Below are 9,895 nucleotides of genomic sequence, written 5' to 3' on the forward strand. Positions count from 1 at the left end.
ACAGATCCCATAAACCGGACCGGGTTATAGTAAACCGATAAAACAGAGAAAGCAAGTATATAATAAAATTTTAATAATGTGTGTGTTTCCGAATTTGCCCCTTTGCGAAGACCGAAACGGATAAAAAAGGAATCCGCTGTTTGAAAAAACACAGCCCATAGGAAAAAAAAGAATGGCCCCTGGTTTTGTAATCGATAATGGTATCATCTCTATATCTTCTCTTTTCTTCTTTTTCCCTGTTTCTATATCTCATTCTTTTCTTCTCTAATCCATTCCCAGATTCATACTTTTGATCTTGATCTCTTGATACACAGACACTTTTTTTTTGTGAGATTTTTATGGGGTTTGAGATGAAACCAGAGAAAGAGGTTATGGAATTGATTTCGAGTAAGAACCAATGTATGTCTAGTCCCAATTCTGTTAATAATAAGAAGAAGAAGAAGAATAACAACAAGAATAAGAAGATGATGATGACGTGGAGACGGAAGAAGATTGATTCTCCGGCGGATGAGATCACGGCGGTGCGGCGGTTGTTTAATACTTGCAAGGAAGTGTTCTCTAATGGTGGTCCTGGTGTTGTTCCTTCTGAAGATAAAATTCAACAGCTACGAGAGATTCTTGGTATACAATTTTTATTAGTCTTTTTGAATTTCTTGTTTTGGGTTTCTATAAAGTTTCGATACTGATTGGATTTTGGTCTATATAGACGATATGAAACCAGAGGATGTCGGTTTAGCTCCGACCATGCCGTATTTCCGACCAAACACCGGACTCGAAACTCGGTCTTCGCCACCGATAACGTATCTGCATCTACACCAATGTGATCAATTCTCGGTAATTTCCACTAAAAAAAAAAACACTTTCTTACTTGTATTGTTCTCTTTCTTGTGGCGTAAGTAATCGAGGTTAGGGTTTTATCGCAGATTGGGATTTTCTGTTTGCCGCCTTCTGGTGTTATTCCACTTCATAACCATCCAGGGATGACAGTTTTTAGTAAGCTTCTCTTTGGTACAATGCACATCAAGTCGTATGATTGGGTGGTTGATACTCCAAGTAAGCTTACTTTCGTCCCAAGAAAAGTTTGTGAGCTGTGAAACTTGTTTGTTATTGTTAGCTTGCAGTTAATTTCTGACTGGCTTATTAGGGTTCGTTAGATGTTCGACTGTGCATTGTGATAGAAGTGACAAAAGGAAATCACTTTTAACTTTTTATTTATCTCGAAGATCTAATTAATATCCCAATTTAGCGAAACATTATAGGCTCTTGATTGGTATAAATAATTTCCCAAAATTGGTGATCATGTTGGTGATGAACTTTTTTACGTTTTCATGATTTAGAACATTCACCTATATACTATAGTAATATTTTTCCAAAATATACATTAAAAAAAATGATCAATAATCTACTAAAATTAGTTTTTAGCGTTGTATGATTATTTCGCTGATACTCTGTTCAGCTGTGTTTCTGTCATTAGATCATTTGTTTATACTACTATATACCATTCAAGCTTTGTCATTTGCATAATGACTTCTTATATCGGTTATTCGGCAGTTCTGCAGCCAAATTGAAAGATTCTTTTCGCTTAATATTGTTTTGATCATTCTATTGATCCAAAAATTTGATTCGTTTTCCACATTCCGCAGTGTTACCAAACAAAGCAGTAATAGTCTCTGTTTTAGACTTGATGAGACCCTATGTTTTTAATGAAATTGATTTATATGTTCAAAAAAGAAGAATGAAATTGATTTGTCTTATCTCAAATGCAGTGAGAGATCCAAAAACCTGGCTAGCGAAACTGAAGGTGGACTCAACATTCACCGCACCGTGCAACACCTCGATTTTGTACCCGGAAGATGGCGGGAACATGCATCGGTTCACAGCTAAAACAGCATGTGCGGTGCTAGACGTGCTTGGACCTCCTTACTGCAATCCAGAAGGCAGACATTGCACTTATTTCCTAGAATTCCCTTTTGACCAATTTTCATCAGGTCAGCTTTTTTTATTTATTTACTAATTATGATAGTCTTTACATACTTTATACTTAAGACAGATAGATTAAAAGTTTTGTTTTGTTTTGTTTTCTTGTTTTCATCTGTGTTGTTGTTTTCAGAGGACGACGACATTTTGAGAAGTGAAGAGGAGAAGGAAGGTTATGCATGGCTGCAAGAAAGAGATGATAATCCAGAAGATCATACTAACGTAGTTGGAGCCTTATACAGAGGCCCAAAGGTTGAAGATTGAGAGCTTTTTTTTTTATCCATTTCGCTTTTCAGATTTCGAATCACTTTCTTCTTCTTTTTTTCCTTACATTTGAATTCTTCTTCGTACATAAAAAAAGGAAAGGAAAACAGAAAAAGGGAAATGTACTCTTACTGTTTTTAGTCTAAATCTTTAGGTCTCTGTTCAAGTTTTTTCCAATAGTAACCAAATAAAATAGACTATACACTACAAGAAAACATAGCAAATTCCGACAAACCAAATAGTCGGAAATTCGTCGGAAATGGATGTTTCCGACGAATTTCCGACCACACCAAGTTTGTCGGAATTCTCTGGTCGGAAAACAATATTCGTCGGAAATTCGTCGGAAATTTCTGTCGAGATGATTTGTCGGAAAATTCGTCGGAAATATTTGTCGGAAAATAGTCGGAAATATTCGTCGAAAGCCCGTCGGAAAGGTGTCGGAAATGTCCGTCGGAATAGCGACGGAAAATTGCCGACGATATCCCGACGGCATATTCCGACGCCATTCCGAGGAGATTCCTACAAACGACGCCGCAAGATCGAGTACGATTCCGACGATTTTCCGACCACAAATCGTCGGAAGTTCGTCGGAACGTTCCGACTAATTTCCGACGAATGGATGTTTCCGACGAATTTCCGACAAAATATAATATAATAATATATTTAATAGTTTCCGACGAATTTCCGACAAATCGTATTTTTTTTATTAGTTTCCGACGAATTTCCGACGAAATATTATATTTTATTAAAAAAAAATATATTTATATTTTATTGTTAATTAATATAATTAATTAAATTAAATAATATTAATTTAATTTAATTGTAATAATTCAATAAAACAAACACAAATATTATATAAAAACATAATTAAAATAAATAAAATTCACCACATAATATAAAAAACATAATTAAACATTAATAAGTTCTTAAACAACTAAAAATTATTACAAACGCAAATATTATATATCAAATAGAGTGTCAACGTTATTTGTTTCATTTTGATTTCCGGGTTGATCTTGGCGAGAAGGCGGAACGATGTCGGGATGAAGACGGGCCATCGTATCCATCCAAAACTTGCAATCTTTTAATTGAGTCTTCAACTCGACGATTTTGGCTGCGTTTGCTTGACAATTCACGTGTGCATGTGAATACGACGAACTTCCGCCCATGTCTTCGTCATACGGAATGGAACCGTATCCAAATCTACGTCCTTTTTTAACTTCAACTTGCTATTATAATGAAAATGTTGTTAGGAAATAAAACATATTATCTAAATTATAATATTTTAATTACTATTACTTACCGATCGGAAAATATCATTTTTTCTGCTTGGGTGAGTTGATAATCATCGGGCGTGTCTGATTGTTGACTCAATTGTGTGAGTTTCTCTTTCTCCATCTCCCGACATCGACGAGCTATTGCCTCAGCTTTTTTATCAACAAATGTCCCGTCCGATTTCCGTTTGTGAGTCTCCTCCATGAATGTCACCATATCGGGATACTCACCGGTTTCGGGATTACGCTTGCATTTAAAATATTTATTAGTTAAAAATTTACAATAAAATTTATTATAATGCAAATTGAAATGTAAAAAATTTAAATTTTTATTTACCATTTTTTCCTTTTTCCGGACATATGGCATTGATCCACAAGTATGTTTAGCCATGCCATAGCCTCCGCGTTCACTCTTGCGATTTTGAGAATTAGTTTCACTACGGGACTTATTTTGCTCTTGTAACCAATATGCAATAAGCCCTTGCCAAACGTTTTCTCGCATCCATTTTGGCTTTTCTTTCCCGTTAAGCCATTTCTTTTTCCATCCATAAACATAATCCAATAAACGTGCCCCACATATCTCCTCAAATTTTTCTTGTACTTCGCCCGTAAGACCATAATCCCAATTAAATTTTTGCTACAATGTTAAACAATTTAAAATATATATATTTTTAGTGTTGTAAAATTTTAAAATTTAATTTTTTTAGCTACAATTATAAACAAAGTAAATAAAGCATAAATTTTATTTAAATAAACTAACCGCAAATGCCTTAAACCAACGTTTCTTTGTGTCTCCGGAGACCGACGTAATATTCGGAGCGGGATCGGGGAAATCGCTCTCCATGATTTTCTTGATAATCTTTGTGAATCCTTTATCGAATCGATACCTATAATTACCAAATTATTTAATTAAGATTATCTACGTAAAACTATAAATTAAATAATACAATTTCTTACCAAGTTGTTCCGTGCATACGGCTTGGGTCGATCTTTTTCAATTTATCTCGACCCGGAGCACGGAGTAATTGGTCTAGCGTCATAGAATCGAGTGGATTTGCATCATCATTCCGTGTAGGCATCGCCAATGGTTCCGTCTCCGGAACTTCCGTGTCCTCCATGGGAAAATCCTCCGGTGGTTGGGTTTCGGAACCAAGATTCAAATCCGGAACAAACCCACGTTCATTGCAATACGACATATATCCACTCCACGATCCATTATCCATCTCCTTAATCAAATAAAAAATTTATAATTAGTCTTTTGAATTTTATAAACAAAATTATGAAGAAAATAAAACTAAACATCTTACCTTAAGATGTGAGAAGTGTGAGAAGATGTGAGATGTAAGATGTGAGAAGTGTGAGAATAATCACGTTTGAAGTGTTTCCAAGTCGTTTGAAGTCGTTTGAAGTGTGAGAAGTGTGAGAAATCTGTGAGTCGTATATATATAAAAATTTCCGACGACCATATTTGTCGGAAATTCGTCGGAAAAATATGCAGCGGGAATTTCAAACCAATTAACTTTCCCTCTACATTTACGAGATCCGCGAGAAATTAATGTAACCAATTTCCGACAAAATTTCCGACGAAATTTAATAATTTGTCGGAAATTTCGTCGGAAACTGTTACAGCGAGATCTAATTTCCGACGAATTTTCCGACAGATTTTTAAATTTCGTCAGAAATTTCGTCGGAAATTGGTTACATTAATTCTATTGCCGTTTACCTATCTCGAGCGTCAGAGAAATAAATGTAACCAATTTCCGACGAAATTTCTGACAAATTTGTAAATTTCGTCGGAAATTTCGTCGGAAATTGCTATTGCCGTTTACTTATCTCGAGCGTCAGAGAAATTAATGTAACCAATTTCCGACGAATTTTCCGACGAAATTTTTAAATTTCGTCGGAAAATTCGTCGGAAATTAAATCTTGCGGGAACATTTTCCGACAAATGTTCCGACAAATTTTTAAATTTCGTCAGAAAATTCGTCGGAAATTGGTTACATTAACTTCTCTAACGCCCGGGAAAAGTAAACGGCAATAAATTTAAAACCCAATCTCCGTCGGTTAGTCCGATGACCATATTTGTCGGAATTTGGACATTAAATCTCCCAAGTCTCGTAAATGTTCCCGCTTCAGTATTTCTGAAAGAAAAGTAAAAAAAATAAATTAATTCAATATAGCCTAATTCCGACGATTTTCCGACGGAGAAAATAATGTCGTCGGAAAATTCGTCGGAAACAGGGTATATTAATTTAAATAATTTTAATTATTTTGTGTCAAGTATTTCTTTAATTAAATATACCCTGTTTTGTATCAAGATATATTTAAGCGGTACAAATTTAATCTCAAACGTTTCATACGACAGTTCCGACGAAAGTATGAATAAAATAAAATATTAGAATGGTTTAATTATTATAAAATAGAAACAGATTTTTTTAACAAATAAATTATAATGCATATAATATGATAAATTTAAAAGCATTTAAACAGATTTTATAAAATATATATAAAAAACTAAAGACGATATATTTGATTTACTCAGAATCGGAAGAATAATCTGAACTAGCAGAATCATTTTGATCTTCAAACTCTTCTCCATCCTCTTCGTCTTCCGCATTTTCCCATATCTCTTCGACTTCTATGTTCTCAATATCAACGAGGGGAATGTCACCGACAGATTGATCTACTTGCGTAATTTCGTTTACTGCAATTTGTTGTAGCGGTTCCTTTTCTTTCACCCCATCAACTCTGCTTCTTGGATTTATTTGATGAGCCGTAATCCATGGATATTGTCGAACACCTACTTGTGGATATGGTATGTAGCAAACCTGTGCTGCCTGAGATGCAAGTATAAACGGATCGTACTTTCTTAACTGCTTAGTCGAGTTGATCTCTGTGACACCATACTTTGTAAGTCTAACACCTCTTCCAACTCTAGGATCATACCAGTCACACTTGAAGAGTATACATTTCAAATTTATGACTCCCGGATATTCAACCTCTAATATATCAGTAATTTCACCATAGTAGTCTATCGAATCTGTACGAACAACGACCCCATAATTCACTGTTTTTCTGTTAGTAATCCCTGGACGTTTTATGAAAATGTAGCCTCGAGTGCAATACATCGGGTATGCCATTGCCCTTGATAGAGGACCTCCAACCAACTCTTCAAACCATGTTGGATAGTGTTCCTGCCTACTTGCGGCTGATTTGATCTGCAAAACATACAAGCAAATGTACGATTTTAATAAATAGTAACCATGTTCATAATATATGTAAAATCAACGGTGAAAACTTACATAATATTTTAACCAATTAGCATATTGTGTCTGCTTCATTTCCTCTTTTTGAGCCTCTGTCATGTTTGGATACGCTCCAGACACTTGATCATCAAAGATCCTACAGACATTCGTTTTTTTTGTATAAGTAATTATTTTGCAAATAATATATGCGTATTATTAAGGTATGAATTTTGTTTCTTACTTCTCGAATGGTATGACATCGTCACAGTTCCGGAGGATGTAAGTATGAATGTGATTAAATTCTTGATCTGTAAACCATACTTCTCTTTTCTTCCCACTCAGTCTCCCGATTTGAGAAAAGATATCTGGGACAGATGTATGGTAAAAAGGCCGCACACCCCCATCATCGTACCTACCTGGTTTTCTTGCTTTTGTTTGGACATTTGGAGCAAAATAGTAGGCCGAAAAATGAGAAGTCTCCTCGTTTATGCTTTGAGCTACTATTGATCCCTCAACTTTGCTAAGATTTTTTACTTTTTTCTTCAAATGGAACATATAACGCTCAAAAGGATACATCCACCGGTACTGAACTGGACCGCCTAGTGCTGCTTCATGAGGTAGATGGATAGGCAAGTGCTCCATGACATCAAAGAATGATGGGAGAAATAATTTCTCCAAATTGCAAATGATAATCGGGATATTATCTTCAAGTGTATGTAGTCCTTCGACTGTTAGAGATCTTGAACACAAATCTCTAAAAAATGCACCTATCCCTGCAATTTAATTAATAACTGTAAACAAAAAAAGAATATATACATGAATAATAACATATTAAAATAATTGAAAGATAAGTTGTTTGTACCTGCAATTGCTTCATGGACAACATTTGGTAGGAGTTGTGTAAACGCAAATGGTAGTAAACGCTGCATAAAGACGTGACAGTCATGACTTTTCATCCCAGCTAATCTACCACTGTGATCATCAACACAATATGATAGTTTTGATGCATAGCCATCAGGAAATTTAACATCATCAATTATCCACTGAAAAAACTTGGTCTTCTTGCTTGCATCTAATCTCCATATAGGAATAGGACCTACTCCGTCTGCAAGCAAATGGAGATCCTCGCGCGCACAAATATCGGGTAAATCCATTCTGGATTTGACATTATCTTTAGTCTTACCCGGGACATTTAAAATGGTGTTAATTATATTGTCAAAGAAATTCTTCTCAATATGCATAACGTCAAGACAGTGGCGGAGTAGATGATTTGTCCAGTACGGTAACTCCCAGAAGATACTTTTTTTATGCCAATTATGATGTTCTCCATATCCATCAATTCGGACATGGCCATTACCGCCTACCGATGATGTACAGTCAACATCAAAATCACGAAATTGATTCAATATATAATCACCATCATACTCAGGTGGCGGTGGATCACGGATACTCTTGTTCTTGCGGAACAACGTCTTACTACGACGATATGGATGATTTCGTCTTAGAAAACGACGATGACAATCAAACCAACTTGATTTCCGGCCATGTCTTAGTTGGAAGGCATCTGTATTATCTTGACAATATGGACACGACAGTCTTCCATGAGTTGTCCAACCCGATAACATGCCATATGCGGGAAAGTCACTAATAGTCCACATCAATACAGCACGCATGTTAAAATTTGTCTTTGTGGAGACATCATATACCCAAACCCCTTGGTACCATAACATTTTTAACTCTTCTATAAGCGGCTGTAGGAACACATCAAGTGAACGACGAGGGTGGTTTGGACCAGGAATCAAAATGGTTAAGAAAAGAAATTCTCTTTTCATGCAAAGGGAAGGTGGGAGATTGTAAGGGGTGACTATTACTGGCCACAAAGAATATTTTCTACCTGACTTTCCAAATGGATTGAATCCATCCGTGCATAAACCAAGATAGACATTCCTTGGTTCATTAGCAAAGACTGGATATGTAGAACAAAAATGTTTCCAGGCCGATGCATCCGATGGATGTGAAATCGCCCCGGTGAACTCATGTTCAGCGTGCCATCGCATACCCTCCGCTGTCCGATCTGACTGATACAACCTCTTCAACCTATCAGCCAAGGGCAAATACCACATACGCTTATATGGTATTTTGTTTCGCCCACCAGTAACCTGAAACCTTTCAGCACCACAGAAACGACATTGAGACATATTTACATTATCTCCCCAAAAAATCATACAATTTTCTCTACACACGTCAATCATTTGGAATGGTAAACCTAGCCCAGATACCAATTTTTGGATTGCGTTGTATGAAACTGGCGATAAATTATCTTCCGGTAGATAATCGTGGATAAAATCAGCCCACGCATCAACGCAATCTTCACTTAAATTGTAGTCTGTTTTGATGTTCATCATACGTGTTGCGGCGGATAAAGGAGAATGACCCTCTCTGCATCCTGCATATATCGGATGATTTGCAGCATCTAACATATCGAAAAATCCCTGTGTTTCTAAGTTGGGTTCCTCCGCAACATTAGTATTTTCTACGTTATCATGAAATTCACCACTACCAATTACATTATCTTCTTCCTGGTGAATATGCTCTTCGCTAATTATAACGTTTTCATCTCTTCTTTCACGACTACTACTAGGACCCGATCTAAAATCCTCCCCGTGAGAAAACCATATATAATATCCTGGTGTAAAACCTCCCCAATATAAATGATTCCAAACAATGTCTTTTGCAAGAAAATGATCATTACAACATTTGACACAAGGACATGCCATAATACCTTCGATACGCGTCATTTCTTGATTAGATGCAAACTGCATGAATTCCATTAAACCTTCCTTGTACTCCTGCCTCATAGCTCCGGTCTCATCATCTAATCGATTATACATCCACTCTCTAATTTTATAAATATTATGAGAAGACATTTTTTTTTCCAAGATTTTCTTGTGTTTCTGTTTTTTTTTTTTTCTCTTTTTTCTTGTGTCTATGATTCTTTCGTTGTCTAGTATATATATAAAACTTTTCCGACTAACATTTTGTCGGAAATTCGTCGGAAATTCTAAAGTGGTTACCTTTAATATTTCCGACGAATTTCCGACAAAATGTCGTCGGAAAGTTTCCGATGACATTGGA

General features: G+C 35.9%; 2 protein-coding genes across 2 annotated transcripts; one reads left to right on the top strand and one right to left on the bottom strand.

Moving 5' to 3' along the window:
* The first annotated feature begins 171 nt into the window (after positions 1 to 171).
* LOC9307718 (plant cysteine oxidase 1) lies at positions 172 to 2,443 on the top strand. Its single transcript, XM_021022962.1, has 5 exons — positions 172 to 621; positions 707 to 834; positions 924 to 1,053; positions 1,767 to 1,988; positions 2,111 to 2,443. The coding sequence occupies exons 1-5, from the start codon at positions 339 to 341 to the stop codon at positions 2,239 to 2,241; spliced, it is 894 nt and encodes a 297-aa protein (XP_020878621.1). The 5' UTR covers positions 172 to 338; the 3' UTR covers positions 2,242 to 2,443.
* A 1,791-nt stretch (positions 2,444 to 4,234) lies between these two features.
* LOC110227699 lies at positions 4,235 to 4,671 on the bottom strand. Its single transcript, XM_021022963.1, has 2 exons — positions 4,473 to 4,671; positions 4,235 to 4,402 (listed from the first exon to the last, which is right to left on the bottom strand). The coding sequence occupies exons 1-2, from the start codon at positions 4,631 to 4,633 to the stop codon at positions 4,258 to 4,260; spliced, it is 306 nt and encodes a 101-aa protein (XP_020878622.1). The 5' UTR covers positions 4,634 to 4,671; the 3' UTR covers positions 4,235 to 4,257.
* Positions 4,672 to 9,895: the final 5,224 nt, after the last annotated feature.

This window comes from Arabidopsis lyrata, assembly GCF_000004255.2.
Source record: "Arabidopsis lyrata subsp. lyrata unplaced genomic scaffold ARALYscaffold_6, whole genome shotgun sequence".
In the NCBI taxonomy this organism is placed as follows: domain Eukaryota; kingdom Viridiplantae; phylum Streptophyta; class Magnoliopsida; order Brassicales; family Brassicaceae; genus Arabidopsis; species Arabidopsis lyrata.

Bases quoted from the DNA above. Each gene is read 5' to 3' on its own strand.
- LOC9307718 (XM_021022962.1), top strand. From the start codon at position 339: ATGGGGTTTGAGATGAAACCAGAGAAAGAGGTTATGGAATTGATTTCG. The intron at 622-706 runs GTATACAATTTT...TGGTCTATATAG, and splicing joins ACAGCTACGAGAGATTCTTG to ACGATATGAAACCAGAGGAT. The intron at 1,989-2,110 runs GTCAGCTTTTTT...TGTTGTTTTCAG, and splicing joins TTTTGACCAATTTTCATCAG to AGGACGACGACATTTTGAGA.
- LOC110227699 (XM_021022963.1), bottom strand. From the start codon at position 4,633: ATGGAGGACACGGAAGTTCCGGAGACGGAACCATTGGCGATGCCTACA. The intron at 4,403-4,472 runs GTAAGAAATTGT...TGGTAATTATAG, and splicing joins CGTATGCACGGAACAACTTG to GTATCGATTCGATAAAGGAT.